Raw genomic sequence first — 27,362 nt, forward strand, 5'->3', positions numbered from 1 at the left:
AAAAGAAAAGTTACTGATGTGCACTGCCCGGAAAGTGTCCACCAGCTTCCGTATCTGGGGTTCAGTGTAGTTTCAGATTTCTTTATACCTATCGGATGAGGATAAAACAGTGTAGTGTGTGACTGGTAACGAGTATTGCCGTTCTTGTCTGCTGAATGCCAGAGTGGGTGAAGAGGAGGAGGAAATTCATATTGATTTCAGACAAACATTTTTTTTTTTCTTCAGAAAAGCCCTTGATTCCTTTTTGTTCTGCTCCCTATCTTTACCTCTGTCCCTCTCTCCATGTTTCTCTCTCTCTCTCTCTCTCTCTCTCTCTCTCTTTTACTAATGAAACTCCAAATGAATTGGAGCACGTTCACTGGTTTTCCTCTCTCCCTTCTGATTCTCTCCCATTTATCATTCACCACTGCACTCTGCCTCCATAAACCACATATATATAGGGTTTGTTGACAGACCTCTCGCTTAAACCTCTACTCAGTTTTTAATTTGGAGGTGAAAATGTGTTTGGGTAAACTGAATTTAAAGATGGTGTTTGTGTTTTCCATCACTTGCTTTTTCATAGATTTTTGCAGATTTCATTTGATCAGCCTCAGTTTGGGTTCTGAAGAATGGTCAGTAACAGTCTCATCCACTCCTTGATGATACTTCAATTAATAGACCAGCATGCAACAAAGTGGTAGCTCATTCAAATAATAGTGCAGCAGTATTTGCAAAAGGTTGTACAGACAACACTGACTAAATTTGTAGAAAATGTCTGTAGACTTTGTGGTTAGAATATCCATCCATTTTAAAAGTCTTACGTTATAGCTATTTCATGGACATAACTTTGCAAACAAAGCGTAATATACAGTTGGATCTGTTTGTATAATTAATTGGCAAAAAAAAGACACAGGCCTGACCATTTGTAGGTCTTGCTAAACTCTCAAATTGATACAATGGTATGATGAACCTCACAAACGGGTAAATCTAGAAACGTAACATTCTACATAAGTGTTCATTTTAGCCTTATAAGAGTAAAAACATTTCCTGGTTGATTTATTTGGAACCTTTGCATAATGTAGTTGACTAGAGGCCATCTGATACAAACCCCATTAGTTAAAGATCTATGCAGGGATTTTTTATTTTTAGGGGTACAATTAAAAATGTAGGGGCAAAAATGTATCATCATACAGCAGGCATTAATTGTTAAATGAATGTTCCGTTTCAATACAAGTTAAGCTCAAGTCAACAGTATTTGTGGCTTAATGCTGATTACAACAAAAACTTTTGACTCCTCCCTCCTTTTCTTTAAAAAAGAAGCAAAAATGGAGTTTACAGTGAGGCGCTTACAATGGCAGAGTATGTGGCGAATTTTTGGAGAGTTAAAGGCAGAAATGTGAAGCTCATATTTTTATAAAAGCACCTACATTATTTGTTCTGTTAAAACATGTATTATTTGAGCTGTAAAGTTGTTTAAATTGTCATGTTTACAGTTTTCTGTTTTAGGGTTTGTTGACAGCATCATCATGGCAATGAAGTTGTCAAATTGGATATCAATTTACACAAAGTTATTAAGTGATTGTGTCGCACGTAAATCATGTTAACATGCATATTGTTTAAACTTTTGAAACAGTGAGAATTTTAACAAAACATTGGTCCCCATTCACTTCCATTGTAATTGCCTCAACTGAAACTCAGTTTTTTTTTTTGTTTTTGTCAAAGAAAAGGGAGTCAAAAGATTTTGTGTTAATCAATATTATGCTACAAATGCTGTTGATTGAGCTTAACTTGTATTGAACCCAGAACACTCATTTAAGAAAATAAATAAAAGGTAGCCAAATTACAGTAGAGTTTTCTTTTTTTTCTTTGACTTCTAGGAGAATTGGAAGAGGAGATGGAGAACCCTGAAATGTTGGATCTCTCAGAGAAACAGAAGCATCAGCTCAGACACAGAGAGCTCTTTCTCTCCAGACAGCTTGAGTCTCTGCCCGCCACACACATCAGGTACCTCACAAAAGCCTTTGCTTATATTAAAGATATGCTTCATTCAGCGGTGGGTGTGCATGCTCTTCCCTAGCAGCCGGCTGGACTCGCTCTGATTACTGTCGGTGTGTGAGTCACTCACCTCGCAAACATACCCGGGGCCTTCAATCTTTTCATGTTCCTTCCTAATGGAATCACCTCCGCAGAAGTATATTAACCTCTTGTTCATTCACACTATTTTTCTTGTCGATATGAATTCAACAGAGAACAATTGAGATTGAGGTGGTCTTATTCTTGTTCATGGGGTTGCATTCCTTGTCAAGCCATTTTATGTTGAACATGCCCAGTTTTATTTTGGGAGTGGCTATAAAATCAGATATTCTCAGGAAACTGCCCTGTCAGCAGAATGCTCTTACAACCATTGCATCTTCTGGTGTCCTACTTGGAAGAACTTGAAGTGTTGGCTATGTCACATCTGACTTAATTTGGATCTCACAACCATGTAAATTAGGTGGCACTGAGTTCTTGGACAAAGTTGGACTCTAGGGTGGAGCAAGCCAACCTTTTATCCTGTCTGGATGAACAGGTTTTTGACTGTTGTTTTGCAAATGGAAGTAGACAGCCAACAGCAAGACTTTCAGGTATTGGGATAATTCCTCAAGCAACTCCAATACAAAGATCCCTGAATAAAATGTTATTTCTTGATTACAGGACTGTTGGGATGTGCCTCAAGGCAAATACCTTCAGGGCTCTACAATAAGAACTGCCCTATGGCCTGGGGCCAGTGTGAGAGAACTTGGGCCAGTTGCTAGAACTGTCACTTGGCTGATCGGGCCAGTGCTGCATTTATAATATTAGAAAACAACAATCAAGAGAGCACAAAAATATTTAGTTCGCAAAAACGTGCGACCAAGATTATATTTAGCTCACAAAGACGTGAAAGAAATTCCCACAATTTTCGTTTTAACATGTTTGTGATACTTATTAATCCACACATTGGAAAACAAGAAATCAACTTTATGTTGTACTGTAAATCCATCTCTGTGGATCTCTCTCTCATCATCTCTTTTTGCAGCATAGACGCTGTTTAACGTGCATGCACTCTTGAAAAGGGACAAAAGCGCTAGTATTGTTCGCACTAGGGCTGGGCAATATGGCCAAAATTGTTATCACGATAATCTTTTTCATATTGTTCGATATCGATATTTATCACGATATACATTTACACATTACACTTTTTTTTTTTTATTTCAAAGTTGATGGAAGAAAAGAAGAAAAAATTTAATCTAACAGTCAAAATAGTCTCTACAAAACTGCACAGGGGGTCAAGAGATGGCCAAAGCAGTGGGGTCTGTGGGATCTTTTACCAAAATATAAAAATATTTTATAGTTTATCAATTGAAAATGAATGTTTAAAGATCATCTGTTTGTTCTGAAGCATAGTGACAACAGTCCAGTTGGAATATTTTTACATTAAAATGAAATATTTTTTTATATTTCTTTAGATTCAGATACCCAAGTATGAGGCATAGAAGCCCTTGTGACTGTGGAATGATGCTGAATGTGGGTTCAGGGGTGTACCGAGATACAATTTAGAAAATGTTTTTTTTTTAATTTAAAAAACATTTGTATATTTTCATTAAAGTGAGCGACTAGTCTACCAACTAGTAATTTTAGTCTTTCCTTATCCATTCCAGACATCGAATTCATTTTCACAAAATTAGAACAGAAATCGATTTGTTTATTATTAAAGGCTCGTAACATGCTGATTAATAAAGGTACATTTAGAAGGGAAAAACTTTATGGTCTAAAAGGTGCTTTGAAACCACATTAACTCATGCGGTGCTTCATGTCTACACACATGCAGGGAAAAGAGGCAACGTGTGCGGAGTGGGACAGGGCAGAAATTATGCATGTTTGTTGCTAGAGAACAATATTCAAGATTACAGTGCAGAAAGATCAGAGCTGTTGTCCACATCACTGTTGATCTGTCTCGCTGTTCACTAGAGACGATGAGAGGGCGCAACCGTTGTCATGAAGTCTTGTGGTGCAGATGGAATCAATCCGGTGTCCGACGTAACCTAATTGTTAGCAAGGCAGCTAGCATTAGCAAGTTCATCCAGTCTTGACCCTACGTAACCACTGGCGCGTTGTGAGCGAAGCTGAGAGCGTTTTCAATTCATTCCTATGAAAGCCGAGCGTCATGCTCACAAGGTGGATCATAGGATTGGCAGCGGTGCAGAGCAAGCTCTCTCTCCTAGCGCTGCGAGCACCATCGAGCGGATTTCGTCCGTCCCAGTGGAAACGCAGCCTGAGAAAACCAAACTGCTTGTGTTTTAGCGACATGCAGTAAATATCGAAAATTCCTCAAAAGCTTATCTTGGATTTTCTTTATTGTGATATGTATCGATATCGTTTTATCGCCCAGCCCTAGTTAGCACAGTGAAAAAGTGCCATTTTCTCTCATTATTTCGCCTTTAGAAATGAAGCAGTGAATGAAACATAATAAATTTGTTAAACCCCGGTTATAAACATGGCTGGAAATTTTGAGCTGCTCAGTATACAAAATGGTAGTATTAGGTAATGTTTCAAAGTTTAAACAGTAATTCAACATGATAATGGCGTTTTGATATGAAAAAATCACTGGCTGTTATTATAATCAGAGCTGTTCAGCTCGAAGAAGACACTTTCATATCATCCTTGTAACACACCTGTAACATTTCTAATTTCTGGACTGTGTAGGCATTTTTTATTTTGTTCTTTGTGTTTCAGTCAGTGTTCATCTTGTTTGGGTTGTCTGATTTCATGTTTATAGCCACATTCTTAATTTACAGATTAGGCTTAGGCTTAGGTCTACCTAATGTATATTACATGTCACAACTGATTTACTAGCATGGTATACTCTCTCTGGGATTCTTATGTTTATTACACTCAGCCCATAATCAAATCTCTAACTCAGTGATTAAATCTTTGAAAACATTATACAGGACCCAATCTTTGACAGGATGACTAAACTGGTGACCGAAAACCCATCCACTGCTCCACAGAACTCTTTGCTTAAAAACACATGTAAATGTTTCTAAAAGGCTAATATGATGTATTTCTGAATGTATTCCTTTGGGGGTTACATAAGGCCTACATTTTATCCTGCGGTTTATAAATGTGATACAATTTTGGGGAAATTGTCTTAAAATCATATAGTATATATATATATATATATATATATATATATATATATATATATATATATATATATTTAAGCTTTGGACACATTTTTTAAAAGCAATGATGGCAAAAACAGCAATTTTTCATTTTTGTGTTCAGGCCAGTGAAAGTTTTGGCAGGGCAAGTAAGCATCTGAAGGTCTGGCCTGACCGGGCCAGGATAAATAATCCTTAGCATTGAGCCCTGACCTTATTCGGAAAGGCACGAATAATGATTTCTTGAATTTTTGAAGAATGACAAAACTAATAATTAATTCTACAGAATAATTGAAAACATATTATTTAGACTGACATCGGCCATCCACAAAGCACAAGGATGAACTGATTATTTTATATATTCAAAATGCAACAAAACATCTTTGAAGCCATTATGACTCAAGTGTGAACTTTAAGAATGAAAATGTACAAGGTGTGATTTCAAGTTCAAATCGGTTGATTTGTGCGCATCTCTGAAATCTTGTCAACTGAGTAAATTAAAATTGTCAAGAGTAACATGGACTAAGATATTATTTAGGAAAGGGTTGAAGAGAGTCAGGGTTCAGAATCAACAGACATTTCTTCAGAACTGTTTTTTTTAGTTAACAATTGTTAATGAATGAAAATCAATTAATCATTAAATATAATAATAATAATAATAATAATAATAATAAACTAAGTGGTGAACAGCTTGAAACTCAAAAAAATATGAATGTATGATTTCATAACAGAGCCTGTCTGTCCATCACATAGCTAACTTTAACCACATCAAGGTAATTAACTCCACATCAATTAATGATAAAGGTAATTATTTGGTTAACTTTATTTATAATTTTTTTTTTAATGCTTCAGAGGTTTACAGTCATTTCTGTATGGAGTGTACATCTATTCTGAATATTCCTGTGTGGTCACGGATAAACTTTTACCTGACATAAAAATGGAAATCCATCCCAATGTCTATAATTTGATTATATAAAAAGTATTTATCTATTAAAGAATGTCTAGAAAGTTATTGGGAAAGTCATGGCAGTTTATTTATCAAATGTGTGGGAAATCCATGCATATTGATCAATAAAGCTTAATGGAGTAATACAATTTTTTTTTTTTTAATTCATGTAAGACATTACTAACTTAAAGAGACCTTCCCCCAACACTGTATGGAACCAACAACTGCTTGATGACTTGAATGTGTTCTACTGTAGATTTGAAAGGCCCAGTCCCACACCCCACTCTGACCTTCACTTCACACAAACATCATCACCTCCTGCAACCCCCCTCCTGCTACTCAAACTGCACTTAAGATTTGTGAAGAAGTGTGCTGTGTCTTCCGAAAACAAAAGACAAGGAAAGCACAGGGACCAGATGGCATTCATCCACTTGTCTTAAATCCTGTGCTAACCAGCTGGCCCCCGTCTTCACACTGATCTTCAATAGATCTGTGGAGCAGTGTGAAGTCCCATGTTGCTTCAAATGCTCAGTCATCATTCCTGTCCCAAAGAAACCCAAAATCACGGGACTTAATTACTACAGACCCATTGCTATGATGTCTGTGGTCATGAAATAATTTGAGAGACTGGTGTTGGCCCACCTGAAAACATCACTGGACCCTTTCTAGATCCCCTTCAATTTGCTTATCGGGCAAACAGGTCTGTGGATGATGCAGTCAACATGGGATTGCATCATATTCTGCAACATCTGGACAGACCAGGGACATATGCAAGGATCCTTTTTGTTGACTTCAGCTTTCAACACCATCATCCCAGCTGTCCTCCAGACTAAATTACACCAACTCTCTGTTCCCACATCTATCTGTCAGTGGATCACCAGCTTTCTGACGGACAGGCTGCAGCTAGCGAGTCAGAGGAAATTCACTTCCAGCACCTGTACGATCAGCACTGGGGCCCCCCAGGGATGTGTGCTCTCCCCACTACTCTTCTACCCCTCACTACCCCTCTGTCAAGCTCCTGAAGTTTGCAGACGACACCACTGTCATCGGCCTCATCCAAGATGATGATGAGTCTGTATACAGAAAGGAGGTTGAACGGCTGGCTCACTGGTGCAGTCAAAACAACCTGGAGCTTAATACACAAAACAGTGGAGTTGATTGTGGACTTGAGGAGGAACACCCTAACATTGACCCCGCTCACCATTCTAAACAGCACTGTGGCAGCAGTGGAGTCATTCAGGTTCCTGGGCACTACCATCTCACAGGACCTGAAGTGGGAGACCCACATTGACTCCATTGTGAAAAAGGCCCAGCAGAGGTTTTACTTCCTTTGCCAACTGTCATCGAGTCTGTCCTCTGCACGTCAATAACTATCTGGTTTGGTGCAGCTATGAAATCGGAAGACTACAAAGGGTAGTTCGGACGGCTGAGATGATTATTGTTTTCTCCCTGCCCTCCCTTCAAGAACTGTACACTTTCAGAGTGAGGAAACAGTCTGGAAAAATCACTCTGGACCCCACTCACCCTGTGCACTACATTTTTAACTGTTGCCTTCTGGCCGGTGCTACAGAGCACTGAGCACCAGAACCATCAGGCACAGGAACAGTTTTTCCTCAGGCTATCCGTCTCATGTACAAACTGTAAAACTGCCCCATTTAGTAATAATTAATGTGCAATACACAGCTTAGTCTATTTATATTTATCCAACATACCCTACCTCTTCTGCCATTTGTATTCCCTTGCTTCTGTATATAACACATTGTATTTGTATATTGTACATACGTATGGTCAGTGTATATATGTATATATATTTATTTTTGTGTATTTCTGTACATTATTTTCTATTCTCTTTTTTTTTAAATTCTATTTATTATTATCTAGTTTTTTATTATACAGTCTTGTTGTATTGTTGTGCACTGGACGATTCTGTCACCAAGACAAATTCCTTGTATGTGTAAGTATACTTGTCAATAAAGCTCATTCTGATTTTGATTTCACTCTGATTATTTGAGTAACCGAATAAACAGAATAAAATACTGATACACAAAAGAGCTGGAAAAAATTTTCTGGTCCAGATTCTTTTGGCCTCCTGAAATTGGATAAAAGTCCACCAAACATGGTTTCATTTGATAAGGTTTTATGTCGAAATGGAAAATAAACTGTGACAGACTGTACAATTACCTCACTGCAATATAGCCATTGCAAATCCACAGTTAAATGACAAAGCCAACAACAAAAGCAGTATTTGGACCTAACTGTGTGAAGCTATTCTGAACCATTTAGCATATGGTGCTATGTGATTCAGTTCATTTCTAAACACTGTGCTTTGTGACTGTGTTTTCAGGGGAAAATGCTGTGTTACACTTCTGAATGAGACAGAAGCCCTGAAGTCCTATTTAGAAAGGGAGGTGAGTATCACAAAATTCAGGTGTTTGTGAGCATGTGCTGCTGGTTTTGTTTGCATGAATTTGCCTTTCACTTAGTCCCCATGTTCACAGCATGTCTGCTAGAGGGAAACATTTATCTGATGTGTATGTTGTATGTGAGTGTTTGTGTGTATGAGAGCTAGTTTTGAGTCCCTATCCGAATGAATAATTCAGTGTGTTGACCCACACTGTTCCTCATATTTAGTAATGAGGAGACCGGAGACTTTGGAGTAAAGCCAGTCCTCTAACACTCACACACACATACAAGTGCTTTGACGACTACTCCTTTTTACTAGTCGACTAGTTGTCAAGAAAAGTAATCAACTATTCAGCTGGTCGATGTTTACCAGGTAAGGCAGTCTTTACTGTTTCTGGCAAGTCCAACTTTTTGTGAATTGTAAGGATTTTCATGATTACAATTCCTATAAATGATTCTGGTTCATTTTTTTTGTGTTTTTGGGTATGAATTATTTGGAAATAAGAAATGCAATTCTTATTACATTTCCTGCCCTCAGCTGCCTGTTTCCATATTATGAGATCATTTCTGATTTGCTATATCTGCTCTGTCAAAAACTGACAGAGCAGATATAGCAAATCAGAAATAAATGTCATAGAATTCTTGTAAAAGATGAATTTACACAGCCTTTTTAGAGGCATAAATGTAATCTAATAACTGTTTCTAACTATGCATTAAATGCAAATTTAAAACAAAAACAAATAATGTGAAACCCATTTCATTTAACAGAACTGAAAGTCATGAGAATCATAGTTCAAGTATCTTTAAAAAAAATAAATAATAATAATTCATATTGGGATTCTTGGTTTCCAACAGTATGTCCCACACATTTATAAATTATTTCAGCCTCTGGATGATATTGGCTAGTTTCAGTGTGATTCACTAGAATTTTGCCTTGTATGTGAACACTCTAAATGAACTCCATCTCAAATATTCCCAGCTTCAGTGTGGCTCACTTGTGTGGTGTTTGAATTTAAAAACGGTTTCTTTTTTTTGCAGTTTGTGTAATTCCACTTTTTTCCCGCATATAATTTATATGCAAATGTATTTGCACAAACACACCGGGATGCAGTTTGTGGACCATAATCCTCACTAGTCGACACAATGCGTTATTGTGCTGTGTTGGGCAGAACTAATGGTACACCTAATCAGCTAGCCAATGAAACCCCTTACATGTACCATCATTTCATTTGTCTTTTTTTTTCTAGTTTAAAACTCGATCAAGGTTCCTTTTGGTTTTGCAGGATGCCTTTTTTTACTCGCTGGTGTATGATCCTCAGCAGAAGACTCTGCTTGCTGATAAGGGAGAGATCAGAGTGGGGAACAAGTACCAGGCTGACATCACTGACCTCCTCAAAGAGGGTGAGATGTCCCTTCACCTTATTGAGTTTGACACCTCATTGCCTTGATCACTTATGATGCCTTATTGACACAGCCAAAGCTGCAAAAACTCCTCTTCTGCTGAGACCATTAACTGTTATTTAGAATAAGGCAGTAGAGTGTGACATAAATTATAGGCAAAGAAAGGTGGAATGAGATTAGAACTGATCATAGGTCAGACTCTGTGTTAGTCAGTGTATATAGATTCTGGGTTCTTTGAGCAGCAGATTTTAGTGATGGAAATGGGTAGTGCTGCAGTTTTAATAATTTTATAGCATTATATAATGTTTCTTGATGATATTAAAAGTTATTATAAAGTGATATCTATGGTTTACTGTAAATAAATTATGTAGCTTTCTTTCTGAATTATCGGAAAAAATGTTTTAACTTGATTCAGTATGCCTGTATGATTATGGTGGCCATGTTACAGGTCGATGAAAAGGCCTAAAAATGTGGTATATGAAAATTAAAACTACCATTAGAATTATAATATGCATCTTTGTTGTTTAAATTCTTAAACCACATACATTAGGTAATAATGTTTGTCTTCAATATCATATTCCAAACTTAATTTCAGCTGTTTTTGATAAAAATGTTTACTTGCTGTACTCAAAATAAAACCAAAAGACATAATTTTTTCCTTTTACAAACAGTAGCCCCATGACTGCGATAGTGGATACGGGGTCCTTCTTCCTGTTATATCTCCCATAGGTTTTGTTCATATAAGATCACCGTTAGATCATATTTGACCTCTGTGATTGCATATCTGTCACAGTGATTGCATTTTGGTAATAAAAACAGCGGTTTGCGATCAGAGTTTGTGCGATTCCTTCATGAAAAGTCAAAATATACCAACAGCAGCTTTGGGATAAGTGGGTCTCAATAGAGAAGATGCGATAACAGTGACGGTGATCCATGAAACATCATAAAATAAGTAAAATCCTGAGTTTATTCTGATCCAACAATCTTGATGGAAATGTAATGAAGACCAAATCTCCAATAATCTTTCAGAATTGGGGTCCCAAGTTTTAACCCCACAAGCAACACTTCTGCTACATTTTCAGCTCCGTTTGAGTGAAGCCCCCACGAACATCGTACCAGAGCATTGTTTGTAAATAGTAACTTCACTTATACACTTGGTCACTTCACAGCTGTCCGATCATGAAACGACCCAGTGTAAACCACCTCCTGAAGTGTTTTGAGACTCATTCCATTCGAAACTCGGCCTAGTGTAAATGCATCTGAATGTTCAAACCACATACTGTATGTAAACTCCACTCCACCCAATCAATGCTATGTCAGCATAGGGAAAATGTGAAACATATTCGCTGCTACCAAGTACAACTACAATGGCAAATAATAGCAATTATGATACGGGAATAGGGATATGCCAAGATGCTCTCAAAGGTAAACTTCAACTTCCACGTCCCGGTCGAAACACCTCCTTAAAAGTGAGTGCTGGTTGTGTTTCAAGAAGAGAATGGAATACAATATTTACTCTCGATTATCTCAGAAATATTTGAACTCAAGGAAGAAAGCAAAAAAAGGCTGTATTTGTCCTGTAATGCATTGATGGGATGTGTGTAATTGTTGGTTTGTCAGGAGAAAATGATGGCCGGGAGCTGGAGAAACTGGAGGAGAGGGTGTGGGATACCAGCAGCCCCCTCACTGAGAAACAGATCAGCCAGTTCCTCGTCGTAGCTAGGTAAGATTCTGAGGCATGAGCTAGTTTCCTCGCTGTATTTCATCACAGCTGTGTGGCACTCTGATATGAGTAGAACATTGACTTTAAAGGACATTAAACAGTAACTTAAGGAAATACCAGTCTTCACAAGGCACCAGAAGAATAGTGTTAAAGTTTTAGGTGAGCTTATGTTATGAATTTGGTTCTGTATAAAATGAAATGCGGCATCAACACCGCTTCACAGTTGTGTTGCACTCGGTACAACTTGTGTTCTGATAGCTGTGCATGAGAATTAAGACAAAACGTGACTTTCTTTGCAGTGTGAAATAGAAATAATGCAAGATAGATGCAAGAAAAAACATTCACTATTCTGTATGCAAACAATCAGAATTCACTGAGTAAATATTACAATCATCACTGCGTCACCATTTCGTAAAATGTTTTGTTATACATATTAATAAGTGTTAATTACTTAACTTCTGGATTAATTGCCAAATTTGAATAATTACGGGTTTAGAACAAACTCTAACCAGAATGAAGGATATTAATAAACTAAAAAGCAATGATTTTCTGAAGATGCCACCAAAATGGAAACCTCGACTCAAGCCTGCTTTCATTAGAGTATCCATAATTTTTTTTTATCGACTATGTTCTATCCCTCTTATTTTAACTCCCTGATATTTTAATCAATCTCTTATTCCGTCTCACTCATTCATTCTCTTTCAAATGTTTCCCTTTCTTCATGAAACTTCCCCACGGCCCCTCCCCTGCAGGTCTGTGGGTACGTTTGCACGGGCTCTAGACTGCAGTAGTTCAGTTCGGCAGCCCAGTCTGCACATGAGCGCTGCGGCAGCCTCCAGAGATATCACACTGGTACAGCACATCTTACACTCGCACACACTCACACACTGCTGGAACACTTCATGCTTTAGTTCAGCTCAGCAAGTTCATGCTAATGGCTTTTAGAATTATTTTAGAATTATTTGAAATTGGTTGCAATTGCCAATTTTATTAAATATTGGGCTGAACATTGTAAAGTGAAGATTAACTATATAATATTGTATCCTGCCAAATAAGAAGCTTAAATATGTGTTGTCTTCAGGTTTATGCTAAAATACAGTTTAAATAAAACCTAACTGATAAAATGCATTATCTTAAAAGCTCCATTGATTATGTCCGACTACAGACTTAATAAAACCCCCCAGCATTTCAGCAAGTGCGATTATGATATTTTAATGATTTTGTCTTTTGTTATTTTCTTTCAGTTATAGTTTAAACATTGTAACATACACGCATCTTAAGAAGTCATTTATTAACACTGCACTTAGGAAAATATATCATATGTATGTTTTTCTTTAAAGGAGTCATGACATGCCTTTTTTATTGTTTTAATATGGTCCTTGAGGTTCACATACACCGGTCAGCCACAACATTAAAACCACCTGCCTAATATTGTGCAGGTTTCCCTCATGCTGCCAAAACCGCGCCAACCTGCATCTCAGAATGGCATTCAGAGATGATATTCTTCTCACCGCAATTGTACAGAGCAGTTATCTGATTTACCGTAGTCTTTGTCTGTTCAAACCAGTCTGGCCATTCTCTGTTGACCTCTCTCATCAACAAGGTGTTTCCATCAGCAGAACTGTCGCTCACTGGATGTTTTATTGTTTTTGGCACCATTCAGAGTAAATTCGAGAGACTGCTGTGTGTGAAAATCCCAGGAGATCAGCAGTTACTCAGACCAGCCCATCTGGCACCAACAATCATCCATGCGATTTAACTAATTAGCCAATTGTGCGCAGCAGTGTAGTGCATAAAATCATGCAGATACAGATTAGGAATTTTCACATTAACCATCAGAATGGGGGAAAAATGTGATCCCAGTGATTTGGAGTGTGGCACAATTGTCGGTGCCAGATGGGCTGGTTTGAGTATTTCTGTAACTGCTGATCTCCTGGGATTTTTACACACAACAGTCTATAGAATTTACTCAACAACAAAAAACATTCAGTGAGCGGCAATTCTGTGGACGAAAATGCCTTGTTGATGAGAGGTCAACAGAGAATGGCCAGACTGGTTCGAAATGACAAAGTCTACGGTAACTCGGATAACCGCTCTGTACAATTGTGGTGAGAAGAATATCATCTCAGAATGCTATACTTGGGTTGGCGCTTATTGGTGGCACGAGGGGGACCTACACAATATTAGGCAGGTGGGTTTAAAGTTGTGGGTGATCGGTGTATAATATTAGTAAAAAACAATTGCACAAAAAAACAAGCAAACAAAACAGTCAAATTTGAAAAACATTATCATATTTCACCCTCATTCTGACCCTCTTTCAGAAACACTCAGTTGTAATGCTGCTTTAGTAAACACTGACAGTAAACACCCACTGTTATGATTTGCTCTCTGCTCTTGACTGACCGAGCAGGTCTCCTTGCCATCTTACTGCTCACCACTACTAGGCAGGGCTACAGAAGTAATTAGGTGAAGTAGGCATTGATGTGTTGTTGTGGAGGTGGTCAGATGCAAATGTCTTCCACAGTATGAGATCACAATGTGGAGGAAGTAGTGAACGAGTTGTTTTTGCAGCTTGTTTTCAACAAATGCTCTTTTTGCTGTGAGGTGGAAGTTTTGAGTTCTGAAACTGACAGTAAGTTTTTATAGTACAATGAACTCTTATATTTTAAAAGATCAGGTAAAATTGTATTCCTCATGTCATGACCCCATTAAGGCTTTGCAAATACAGTCCTTATTCAAGTTAGCGGTCTCTTCAATGGGCTGTACTGCAGTTGAAAGTGTTTATGGATCATTCCGTGGACAAAACATTGATGAAATATCTGTCCAAGAACATTCAGTATATAAAGAACTCCAGACAACATGAGTTGTGGGAAATCAGATGTGATCTAGGAGCTTTATACCGTTCGTGCCATTGAAGAGACCGTAAGTCTATTCCTCACAGCCTCATTGTCATTCCCATTAAAGATCAAAGATGGCTCTAATGTGAATAAGATAATTCCACTAGGTTGAATTATCTGAGTATTCAAATTAAATCAATATATTTTGATAGGGTCTTTCCATTCACTCACTTTCTATTCATACTGTTTATTGGAGCCCAAACTTACATGAATATAATATTAATATATTAAAATAAAAAAACCTTTGTATGAATATTATTCAGTAGTAATAATTTTTTGTTTTAATTTAACTTTCACACTGCATTTTATCACATGAAGTCCCTGGAGTTCCCGTGTGAAGCTGATAATAGTGCTTTAGTATGCTGCTCATTCCAGATAGTTGCATGTCATTTAGCTATGTAGTGGCCAGAAATATTAATGTATCAAAATATGAAAATACATTTAAATCAGAGTGCTTTTTTGTTAACTGCACTCAGAGCAGCGGTCATCTGAAGCCCTCACAATATAAGCATTTCTGTGTTTACTTAAGGTTCCCTTATTTGCATTGCGACGTGTTTGAAATTTAAAATGCACAATGGTAGTGGTTATATCCAATAGTTGTGATTTAGATCAAATAATCAAAATCAATTAATTATCTTGGTCTGAGCTGAAGCATTATAGGGCAGTCTCTTCCTGTAGGGTGTACCAGAAAAGCAGCAGAACAGGATGTTCACCAACCAGCAACTCTTGTATACAAAACATGCAGGAAAGATTCCAAAGGCAAAATAACCATGCATACTGTAACCACACAACACTGCCCATTGTTGTTGCATCAGTGTAATGTTTTTTCCAGAGTTGTGCAATGTCACATTTTTTTGTTGGTTGACAAGCTCTGCTTGAAACAACTGAATCTGTGATGTGTCTTGGAATTGAACCCTTGGTCATGAAGCTTTCTTCTCAAATGCTTTCTTTTCAGTTTCATGCCATGGACACATTGCATAAGACCGGTTATGACATGACACGGGCCATCGCCGCACTGGTACCCCAGGGAGGACCGGTGCTGTGCCGGGATGAAATGGAGGAATGGAGCCCTTCCGAAGCCAACATGTTTGAGGAAGCGCTCGAGAAATACGGCAAAGACTTCACTGACATCCAGCAAGACTTTGTGAGTTGAACCCAGGCAGAGTTTATACTTCAAAGTAACAAAAAACAAAACAAAAAAAACAATGAAAAACATTTACTCAAGTTGTTTCAACCCCGTATTTGTGTTCCACGGAAGACTCGTTCTGAACAGCATGTGGATAGGGAAATGATGACAGAATTTGACATATCCCTTTAATAGATATTAAAGCATGAAGGAACAAAGTTTCTTCAGCGTGTGCTACATATATGGTCTTAAAGGATTTTCTGCACTGTACATAATATGCAATTACAGGTATAATGACTGATAAACTGCATTTGTTCAGAGGGGAAGTGCATGTGCCAAGTATATGTTTGACTCTGCCACCTGGTGGTTGCTGGCTGAAAGTGCAGTAAAGATTGTTTTAAGCTCTGGGTTTCCATCAAAAATGTCTACTTGCAGAAACAGGGAGGAGCCAGACGTGGAAAATTGGCACACCGGAAGAAGTGAACCAGTTTATTCAGGGTCACAAAGGATTGGAAATGTAGCTGGATTTCTGTTTACCATCATGGCCATATTTGCTCCAAAAAAAGTGATTCCTCAGAAATGGGGTTAAGATAAAGCAAAATGTCATGAGAATGAGAATGTGCATTGCAGTGATTTTACCACATGTAAGGGGATTAAAGAGTTACTTTTTATATAGAGAGTTTCTTTCATTAATCATCACTACACAATTCTAACACTTAAGTTACATAGTTAATGATAGGCAGTTTGTGGTTGCCAACTTACATTTACATTTTACATTTATGCAGACGCTTTTATCCAAAGCGACTTACAGTGCAATTATTACAGGGACAATCCCCCTGGAACAACCTGGAGTTAAGTGTCTTGCTCAAGGACACAATGGTGGTGGCTGTGGGGTTAGAACCTGTGAGCTTCTGATTAACAGCCCTGTGCTTTAGCCACTACGCCACCACCACTCCAACTTGGCACATTAATATTTAATGTACATCTTCGAACACTGCTTGTCTAATCAGAATTTGGAGTTGTAAAAAGTATCATTATTGTTAATGAAAAGAAAAGAAAAAAACTTTTTTTTTTTTACTGAAAAAAACCAATGGGAAATATTTTTTGAAACACTTATTCATTCTTTATTATAATTTTTTTTTCACAAAGATTTTTAAGATCATGAGAGACGTTTCAGTCAAGTGTTTCAAAACATTTGACTGGTAGTGTACATTTTCATGATATTTTTATTAATCTAAAATGAAATAAAAATAACCTCAAATACACTTTTTTTTTGATACACTTATTATAATATTTTAAACCTTTACAACCTGCCTTCATTTAACATGAAAATGTTGCTAAATAGCAATAACACTAGACAGCCATGGGAAATGTAACGTTATAAACCATATTAAAATGATACAAGTTAACACATTAACTTTTATGACATGCCAAAATTAAAATGAAAAACGAAATATACTAAACCTAAAAAAAAAAAAAAACTGCCACAGAGTGGAAACTAACAAAATTTTACATTTGATATAGTCATTTTGGTATTGATTTTGTGAGAAATATTGGTTCTAATTTAGTTTATATATATGTGTGTGTGTGTTTTATTCTAGCTTCCTTGGAAGTCTCTGACAAGCATCATTGAGTATTATTACATGTGGAAGACCACAGACAGATACGTTCAGCAGGTACGTTTCATGCCCCTCTGTGTACACTGCTAAAAACGCTTAATAGTTTTCATGCTGAATTTTTTTTCTGTTTGATACAGAAACGTTTAAAAGCAGCAGAGGCGGAGAGCAAGTTAAAGCAGGTTTACATCCCCAACTAGTGAGTACCTCGAGGGATCAAAGCTCAACCCTAGATTTTGCATTTCACAACAAGCTTTGAGTGATTGCACTTTGACCAGCTGCAATCCAACCGCCCTTGTGTGCCACTTTTTTATTTTCTACAGCAACAAGCCCAACCCTAACCAGCTGAGTGTGAACAGTGTAAAGCCCGGGCTGGTAAACGGAGCAGGGGTGGTGCCAGTAGCGCCGGGCCAGCCTGTTGTACTGGGCCGAGCGTGCGAGAGCTGTTACAGTAAGTGTGAATTTTCTTAACAAGTGCTCAAAACTGTTAGGTAAAAGTTGTTGATTTTGACATCTTTCCACTTTGGGGAAGATGTTTGAGTCGTTGTTACATGATCATTTCACCCCATTGACACTGTATCTTTAGTCTTTAGTGACTCTGGACCTCATTCCACCACCTGTACCTCATACATTGTTTGGAGTTATGCCAGCATCTCTTTAGTATTCTGTGATTTGACTTGATTTACATTTGACATTGATATTTGACAAAGAAACAACATGGAAGTTAACTATAGCAAGTGTAACACTTGTGTAACAGATCCACTTGTGATAGATATACAGTGCTTATAAAAAGTATTCACTCCCCTTGGATGTTTTTATATTTAATTTGATAGTTTTTAATGATGATATCATAGTGAAATTAATTTGGCTTATTTGACACTGATCAATGGAAAAAAAACCTTTCATATCATATTAATTAGTCTAAATGTATACAAATATTAAACATACATACATAAGTATTCACCCCCTTTAATGCAGCTCACCTAAATCAACACTGTGCAACAAACTGGTTTTAAAATTTTAAAACCCCTGTCTCTGGAAGGTCCACTTACTGGTGCGTTAGTATCTTGGGAAAAACAACACCATGAAGACAAAAGAACACTCCAGTCAAATCTGCGAAAAGGTAATTGATAAACACAAATCAAAGGATGGATACAAGAAAATTTCTAAGTCCATGAATATCCATCGGAGGACTGAAGTCAATAAGAAGAGTTGAAGTCAGAAGTTTACATACACTGAGGCTGAAGTCATTAAAACTCATTTTAAACCACTCCACGGATGTAATATCAGCAAACTATAGTTTTGGCAAGTCATTTAGGACATCTACTTTGTGCATGACACAAGTAATTTTTACAGCAATTGTTAACAGACAGATTGTTTCACTTTTTACTGACTATATCATCAGACTATATCAGTGGGTCAGACATACACAAGCAGCTTGGAAAATTTCAGAAAATTATGTCAAGCCTTTAGAAAATTACACAGTTAGTTTCTGATAGGAGGTTTACTGAATTGGAGGTGTACCTGTGGATGTATTTTAAGGCCTACCTTCAAACTCAGTGCCTCTTTGCTTAACATCATGGGAAAATCAAAAGAAATCAGCCAAGACCTCAGAAAAACAATTGTGGACCACCACAAGTCTGGTTCATCCTTGGGAGCAATTTCTAAATGCCAGAAGGTACCACGTTAATCTGTACAAACAATAGTATGCAAGTATAAACACCTTGGGGACCACGCAACAATCATACCGCTCAGGAAGGAGACTCATTCTGTCTCCTATAGATGAATATAGTTTGGTGCGAGAAGTGTGAATCAATCCCAGAACAGCAACAAAGGACCTTGTACAGATTCTAGAGGAAACAGGTTGATAAGTGTCTATATCCACAGTAAAACTTGACAGATTTTTCCTAAATCAACATAACCTGATAGGCTGCTCAGCATGGAAGAATCCCCTGCTCCAAAACTGCCATAAAAAAGCCTGACTACAGTTTGTAAGTGCACATGGGGAAAAATATCTTTCTTTCTGGATAAATTTCCTCCACAAAAATTTTACTGTTTGGCCATTATGACCATTGCTATGTTTGGAGGAAAAAAGGTGAGGCTTGCAAGCCTAAGAACACCATCCCAACCGTGAAGCATGGGGGGGTAGCAGCATCATGTTGTAGGGGTGCTTTGCTGCAGGAGAGACTGGTGCACTTTACAAAATAGATGGTATCATGAGGAAGGAAAATGATGTGGAAGCAACATCTCAAGACATCAGCCAGGAAGTTAAAGCTTGGTCGAAAATGGGTCTTCGAAATGGACATTGACTATGTCCTAGCCAAATACTTTTAAACTCAGTTTTTCACAATTCCTGACATTTAATCATAGAAATTATTCCCTGTCTTAGGTCAGTTAGCATGACTACTTTATTTTAAGAATGTGAAATGTCAGAATAATTTCTTCAACTTTTATTTCTTTCATCACATTCCCAGTGGGTCAGAAGTTTACATACACTTTGTTAGTATTTGGTAGCATTGCCTTTAAATTGTTTAACTTGGGTCAAATGTTTTGGGTAGCCTTCCACAAGCTTCTCACAACAAGTTGCTGGAATTGTGGCCCATTCCTCCAGACAGAACTGGTGTAACTGAGTCAGGTTTGTAGGCCTCCTTGCTTACACATGCTTTTTCAGTTCTGCCCACAAGGGCTTCGTGATTGCCACTCCATTACCTTGACTTTGTTGTCCTTAAGCAATTTTGCCACAACTTTGGAGGTATGCTTTGGGTCATTGCCCATTTGGAAGACCCATTTACAACTGAGCTTTAATTTCCTGGCTGATGTCTTGATGTAGCTTCTCCCATTTTGCTCCAAACATAACGATGGTCATTATGGCCAAACAGGTTAATTTTTTGTTTCATTAGACCAGAGGACATTTCTCCAAAAAGATCTTTATCCCCTTATGCACTTAAACTGTAGTCTGGATTTTTTTATGCAGGTTTTGGAGCAGTGGCTTCTTCCTTGCTGTGCAGCTTTTCAGGTTATGTCGATATAGGACTTGTTTTATAGAAACTGTGGATATAGTTTGTCTACCCTTTTCCTCCAGCATCTTCACAAGGTCCTTTGCTGGTGTTCTGGGATTTATTTGCACTTTTTGCACAAAACTACATTCATCTCTTTGAGAAATAATGCGTCTTTTTCCTGAGTGGTATGATGGCTGTGTGGCCCCATGCTGTTTATACTTGCGTATTATCGTTTGTACAGATGAGCGTGGTACCTTAAAGGCGTTTGGAAATTGCTCCCAATTGTTTTTTCTGAGGTCTTGGGTGATTTCTTTTGATTTTTCCATGATGTCAAATAAAGAGGTGCTGAGTTTGAAAGAAGGCCTTAAAATACATCCACAGGTAAACCTCCAATTCAGTGCACATCCTATCAGAAGCTCATTGTCTAAAGGCTTGAAATAATTTTCTGGAATTTTCCAAGTTGTTTAAAAGCACAGTTAACTTATACGTAAACTTCTGACTCACTGGAATTGTGATATAATCAATTAAAATTGAAACAATCTGTCTGTAAAAAATTGTTGGAAAAATTACTGGAAAGTAGATGTCCTAAATGACTTGCAAAAACTATAGTTTGCTGATATTACATCCGTGGAGTGGTTTAAAATGAGTTTTAATGACTTCAACCTCCGTGTATGTAAACTACTGACTTCAGCTGTATGTATATATATGTGTGTGTGTGTGTATGTATATATATATATATATATATATATATATATATATATATATAGTGCATATATGTACATGTATATATATATATATATACATATATACATATATATATACATATATTAGTGCTGATGATCATGCCATGTCAGCCTGTGCGATCATATGACGGCAAATGCTGTGATTTTATTAAATAATTAAGTGCATGAGTGGATGTGACAGCCCATTCTCTCTGAGAGCTGTTTGTCCATTTTCTACACCGCTAATAAAAAGATGACCAGTCAGTCTCAGTTTAGGGATTGGCACATGTGGTCATGTGAGTTTCCGGTGTTCAGCATGGAAATCGGGTGAAGATGGATGCTGAGCAGACCGACACTGAACTGGTGGCCAGAAAAAATAACGCAGAAACACAGATCACAGCTTGGCGAAATGTCTTTATTTCATCAATAATTAAAGTTAATATAATACAGGAGCGTGACATGTAAATAAGCACAAACTCCAAAACTGTCATTCTCTGTGCGGTCAGAGCCACTAAAACCATTCGCGGAAGAGACCAAATCTGAGCGGGAGTCGAGAACAGGAGAGATTTAAAGTTCTGCCAGCTGATGCGCAATCTAACATCGTGACGCTCGTCTCTCACCCCCGCTGTCTGCAACTTGCAACGTGTTGCATCATTGATGAGATCATCATAAGATCAATCTTATGTGAAATTACAACATTGTGTGTGATATATATATATATACATACATATACACACACATACACGACAACAACAACAGTTTTAGAGGTTTGATTGAGTGAACCACACTTTTTTGAAAAGGAAACGAGATTTAAGAGTTTATACAAAGTACATGTTACATCCTGCTTAAATGTCCCTGTTTGTCTTAATCTTATGTTCGTGAAAATTTGTATGTTCTTATTTATTGTTCTATTTTATTTAGGCGTAATATTGAGAAAATAACAAGTTTGCAGTAATGCAAAGATATTATTTAATTTTGTACAAATATTTTAATTTGAAAACACTGCATTTATAGTTGTTGTTGTTGTTGTTGTTGTTGTTGTTGCTAGTTTGTATGTTTGAGTTGAAAAATACACATTTCAGCATTATCAGTAATGTATTTGTGCATTTTCCTTGATAACCAAGCAAGTTGACTCATGACATGATTTGTTTATTATATCGCAATCGCAATATTAACCTCAATAATCGCAATATGACATTTTCCCCAAATCGTGCAGCTCTAATATATATATATATATATATATATATATACAGTGGCAGCCAAAAGTTTGGAATAATGTACAGATTTTGCTCTTATGTAAAGAACTTATTCACCAAAGTAGCAATCAACTGATCACAATGTATAGTCAGGACATTAATAACATGAATAATTACTACTTAAATTACTTCTCATAAAAAATTCTCCACGTGCAGCAATGACAGCTTTGCAGATCCTTGGCGATCAAGCTGTCAGTTGTCCAGCTACTCGGGTGACATTTCACCCCACACTTCCTGTAGCACTTGCCATAGATGTGACTGTCTTTTCGCACACTTCTCATGCACCTTACAGTCTAACTGATCCCACAAATTCTCAATGGGTTTAAGATCCATAAAACTCTTCCAATTATCTGTTGTCCAATGTCTGTGTTTCTTTGTCCACGCAAACCTTTTTGTTTTTCTGTTTCAAAAGTGGCTTTTTCTTTGCAATTCTTCCCATAAGTCCTGCACCCCTGAGTCTTCTCTTTACTGTTGTACATGAAACTGGTGTTGAGCAGGTAGAATTCAATGAAGCTGTCAGCTGAGGACATGTGAGGCATATATTTCTCAAACTAGAGACTCTGATGCACTTATCCTCTTGTTTAGTTGTACATCTGATCTTTCACATCTCTTTCTGTCCTTGTTAGAACCAGTTGACCTTTATCTTTGAAGACTGTAGTGAACACCTTTGTATGAAATCTTCAGTTTTCTGGCAATTTCAAGCATTGTACAGCCTTCATTCCTCAAAACAATGATTCACTGATGAGTTTCTAGAGAAAGCGGTTTATTTTTTGCCATTGTTTTACCTAATATTGACCTTAAGACATGCCAGTCTATTGCATACTGTAGCAACTCAAAAATAAACTCAAAGCTAGACTATAAGGTGTGTGAGAAGTGCCCAACAAGACAGTCACATCTATGGCAACAGGAAGTGTGGGGTGAAATGTTACCTGAGTATCTGGACTGCTGGAATGCCAAGGATCTGCAAAGCTGTCATTGCTGTGCGTGGATAATTTTTTGATGAGAACACTTTGAAGTAGTTTAAGAAGTTCTGAATAATTCGTCACGTTATTAATGTCCTAAACTATTCATTGTGATCAGTTGAATGCCACTTTGGTGAATAAAATTACAAATATCTTTCCATAAGAGCAAAATCTGAACAGTATTACAAACTTTTGTGTGTGTGTTTTTATCTATCTATCAAACATCCAAGGGGGTGAATACTTTTTATAGGCACTGTACATGCTTGGCCGCTAAAGACATGAGATATATAATCATATTTTTGGCCAAACACCCATGCATTCAAGGGTTAGGGCAGAGTGGTGTTGGAAAGAACTTTGTTTTGTGTTTTTGTGTGCGTGTAGCCACCAGCTCCTATCAGTGGTACTCATGGGGGCCACTCAACATGCAATGCAGACTGTGTGCCTCCTGCTGGACTTACTGGAAAAAATACGGGGGCCTGAAGATGCCAACCAGGCTGGATGGAGAGAGGCCGGGGCCCAACCGCAACAACATGGTGGGTGTAAAGTGGATTGTCTCCAAACATACTCTGCAGGGCTCAAGAAATTGCTCATGAAGTTCTCTTTCTCCTTCCCTGAGCCCATTTTATTTAGTCTGTCTAACTTGTCTTTGCTGTGCAATTCTCTTTTATTAGGCTTCTTTGTGACTGTTAAATGAACGATCCTGAATGAGTGAATAAGCAGAACTTTACTTTTCATTTATTTATTTTTTTAACTTCAAGACATTCACTTAAAAGTAACTTACATTCCACTATCACCATGCCCTCCCTCTCATCTCGCTGTCTGTGTTTGTTGTTCAGAGTCCTCATGGTCTGCCGGTGAGACACAGTGGAAGCCCAAAGTTTGCTGTTAAGACAAGACAGGCATTCTTCCTGCACACTTCTCAGCTGACGAGAACAGCTCGACGCATCTGCCAGGACCTATTGCGATCCAGATACTTGGCAAGACACCCCTATATACCTGTCAACACTGCCGCTATCAAAGCAGAGTGTGAGTATCTGCTAACCGCTGCTGGATTAGCACTGTCATTAATATAAAACTTTACAGAAAATTGGTGTGCTGTGAGAAATTACAACATAGCTGCATAGACATTTAACTCTGTGCCCTTGGTAAATGTTTGCCACATCTAGATGTTAAATGTTTTGAAGAAAATGTCATAGGTGCTTGCCCATGCTAAAGTCCCTTCCGGGTTGGTTATTTTGGGTGGTTGCCAGGCCATTGCTATGATAAGATTGGTTAACCTGTTGCTACAGTACACATAATGCAGATTCTGCCATCAGCACCGTACACGTGTGTCCAGAAAAACTAGGCTGTACACGCACAGTCCATGTTTTTGTGAGCACAAATAATGCTGATTATAGCGATTGGCAACCACCAGGAATATAAAAAAATTTGAACTACAAATTTGAGGAACAGCTTAGACGTGCACAGTGAACGTGCATGCGATCATCTGAAATGATAGACCATAAATTGATTGTCAATTCACTATTATTGAAAGAACTCCAGATAGCATGACATTGAAAGTATTGGGGTTTGTCGTTATTGCTTTGCAGCCAAGTCACTGCCAATTGCAAAAATCACAGATTGCTATTGCAGATTGCTTGCTCCATTAGATTTTAACAGACCAAACCTTGTCAAGGTATGGTGATATGACGAGGGCTGCTCCTACTGATACATACGTTTGATTAATTTTTATTAATTTACCAAATGATTGTGCTGCCCAGTGCCTGTCAAAGAGGGAATAATGATTTCTTTCTTGATAGTGAGCTGAGCACATATTGATAGCTTACCTGCCTTTATTAACACCACCTCATGTTGTAATACATACTGTAGTTTTAATGGTGTTTCATTGGTCACATGATTTTAGGTGCTGTGCTGTGGCCAGATTTGTCCATAAAGCCTGCCCCTCTAAAGCAGATTGTAAGGAAGCCTTTGGAGTCGGTGGTTCGATATCTGGGTGAGTAAAATTGTTCTGAAGAAAACGTAAAAACATAAAACCATATTTACTTTGACAATGCATGTTTCAGGTCTTATTGTGAATAATTTATGCTACTAACTTTCTTTTCTGAAATGTTCACTTAGGCCAGGGCTTTTCAAACATTTAGTGCCAAGGACCCTCATTTATGATGATCTCCTTGCAAGAGACCCCCTCTGAAAAAATGGTTAACGTTATATTACAAAGACTAATTATATTCAAAATAAAAGAATTGGCTTTTATATTGTCATTGTACTAAAGCTAAATTATTAAAATTGTATATGTAAAATATTAACTTTTTATTAAAGCAATGTCCCCCCTTACAAAAATTTTAAATTAGCCGCCAATATGCCGCTTGTGATTTTCCGCAAATGTTTGCCAGAAGTTTGCACCTCTTAACCAGTAGTGGTGAACCTCTGGCAAATCTTTGGCAACAATGGAAAATTTGCCGCAAAGTTAATTTGCATGCGAAGATTTTGCGGCAAATTTGCAGTGATCAAAATTTTTATAAGGGCCAGGTTCGGTACAAGTAAAGCTCAATCGACAGCATATGTGACATAATATTGATTACCACAAAAATTAATTTTGACTTGCCCCTCCTTGTCACTAAAATGATGATTTAAACAACTTTACATCTCAAATATAGTTTTAACAGAATAATTAATGTAAGTGCTTTTATATAATTATAAGCTTTGCATTTCTGCCTTTTAAACCCTCCAAAAATTGACCCCATTCACTTGTATTGTAAGTGCCTCACTGCAACCTCAATTTTTGCTTTTTTAAAGAAAAGGAGGGATGCGTCAAAAGTAATTTTTGTGGTAATAAACTATGCCACTAATGCTTATATCTTGGATATTTAAAGCCAAAGATAAACATTTTCAGTTAATTTCATATTTATTTTACCACGGCTGTCAATAAAGTAATCCTGATTAATCTCATGATTTCAGAATGAAAGGGCAATTATATCAAATAATGTAACACTAATGTTACCTTTTTGGTTTTTTTCTTTGAAATTTATCATGGACCCCTCAGCATCCCTTTGCAGCCCCCTAGGGGTCCTTGGACCCCAGTTTGAAAATCCCTGACTTTGGGCTCATGGGCTTTTAGATAATGCTTATCTATAGTGAAATTGTAGAAAACTCCCATTCAGGTCTGGGTCCAACCTGATATGGAGTGTCCAATTTTCACGATCCAATCAGTTTCCAATAGATAAAATCAATTCACCCATTAGATGTTGAATACCTGCTTTCTGAAACTTGTCACATTACAGAAGTAAAATGGGTTGCAGACAGACTTGCACGTTGACTTAAACTTTTGATATAATTTTAATCAAAACTGTCACTGTTCCAGAGGCCCACCCCCGCCCTCCCAGATCAGATCCTCCACGAGGAGCCACCATTTCCACTGGGAGCCTGACACCCATCAAATCGATGCCCATCCTCAACAATGGCTCCCCAACCATCCTGGGTAAACGCACCTACGAGCAGCACAATGGCCTGGATGGTAAGCGATCAATAGCAGGAATTGAATGGGTTGTGTTTGCAAGATGCTCTTCCTGTACCGCCCAAACAACTCCTCCTCTTCCCTGTCTTTTTGCAATGTCTCATTCACTTGTCTTTAACTCCAACTTGTATCTCCACCAACCCCCATACAGCTACGCACACACAAACATTATACTTTCATCTTTGAATGGCTTTCAGGGTTGGCATGGTAACGGATCAGAAGTGACTCAAATGGATCATTAGTAGTGTGGGAGATCAGACCCCAAAAACACATGATGTTTACTAATGATCCACTGACTAAGGGCGCCATACCAGCCAATTCAACGGGAGGGCTTCTCGACCATGTGCTACTTTTATGTGGGGCACTTATTTGTGCTCCCCTGTCACACTGTGCTACATTACCCGCTCGACTCCATGCAAGGGTTTGGAGGGAAACCAATGTTCCTTGATTATATAAACTACTGATGAGGCTTACACCATTCTGTCCAAAGCAGCAAATCTTTATTTTTTTCCATCCCCATCCTGTTTTTTTTTTCAGATTCTTTTTTTTTTCCCCATATCATATTTATTTTATGCGCTTACTGTTTCAGTTAGCGCTTGGGTTATTTCATGCAGTTGCATTAAATGTAATGTTTA

General features: G+C 37.7%; 1 protein-coding gene across 2 annotated transcripts in view; it reads left to right on the plus strand.

Annotated features, from left to right (window-relative positions):
• LOC127662509 (metastasis-associated protein MTA1-like) overlaps positions 1 to 27,362 on the plus strand; it is a 75,459-nt gene that overhangs the window by 43,198 nt on the left and 4,899 nt on the right. Inside the window, exons 4-17 of one of the 2 annotated variants that reach the window (XM_052153713.1) lie at positions 1,857 to 1,983; positions 8,453 to 8,516; positions 9,795 to 9,912; positions 11,533 to 11,635; positions 12,388 to 12,487; positions 15,488 to 15,676; positions 17,260 to 17,334; positions 17,415 to 17,473; positions 17,598 to 17,725; positions 18,317 to 18,397; positions 23,595 to 23,746; positions 24,050 to 24,239; positions 25,117 to 25,206; positions 26,575 to 26,727. In XM_052153713.1, the coding sequence (XP_052009673.1) occupies positions 1,857 to 1,983; positions 8,453 to 8,516; positions 9,795 to 9,912; positions 11,533 to 11,635; positions 12,388 to 12,487; positions 15,488 to 15,676; positions 17,260 to 17,334; positions 17,415 to 17,473; positions 17,598 to 17,725; positions 18,317 to 18,397; positions 23,595 to 23,746; positions 24,050 to 24,239; positions 25,117 to 25,206; positions 26,575 to 26,727 (1,629 nt within the window). The remainder of the gene's footprint in view (positions 1 to 1,856; positions 1,984 to 8,452; positions 8,517 to 9,794; positions 9,913 to 11,532; positions 11,636 to 12,387; positions 12,488 to 15,487; positions 15,677 to 17,259; positions 17,335 to 17,414; positions 17,474 to 17,597; positions 17,726 to 18,316; positions 18,398 to 23,594; positions 23,747 to 24,049; positions 24,240 to 25,116; positions 25,207 to 26,574; positions 26,728 to 27,362) is intronic. The other variant, XM_052153714.1, reaches the window with a different exon arrangement.

The sequence above is a fragment of the Xyrauchen texanus genome, chromosome 22 (assembly GCF_025860055.1).
Source record: "Xyrauchen texanus isolate HMW12.3.18 chromosome 22, RBS_HiC_50CHRs, whole genome shotgun sequence".
In the NCBI taxonomy this organism is placed as follows: domain Eukaryota; kingdom Metazoa; phylum Chordata; class Actinopteri; order Cypriniformes; family Catostomidae; genus Xyrauchen; species Xyrauchen texanus.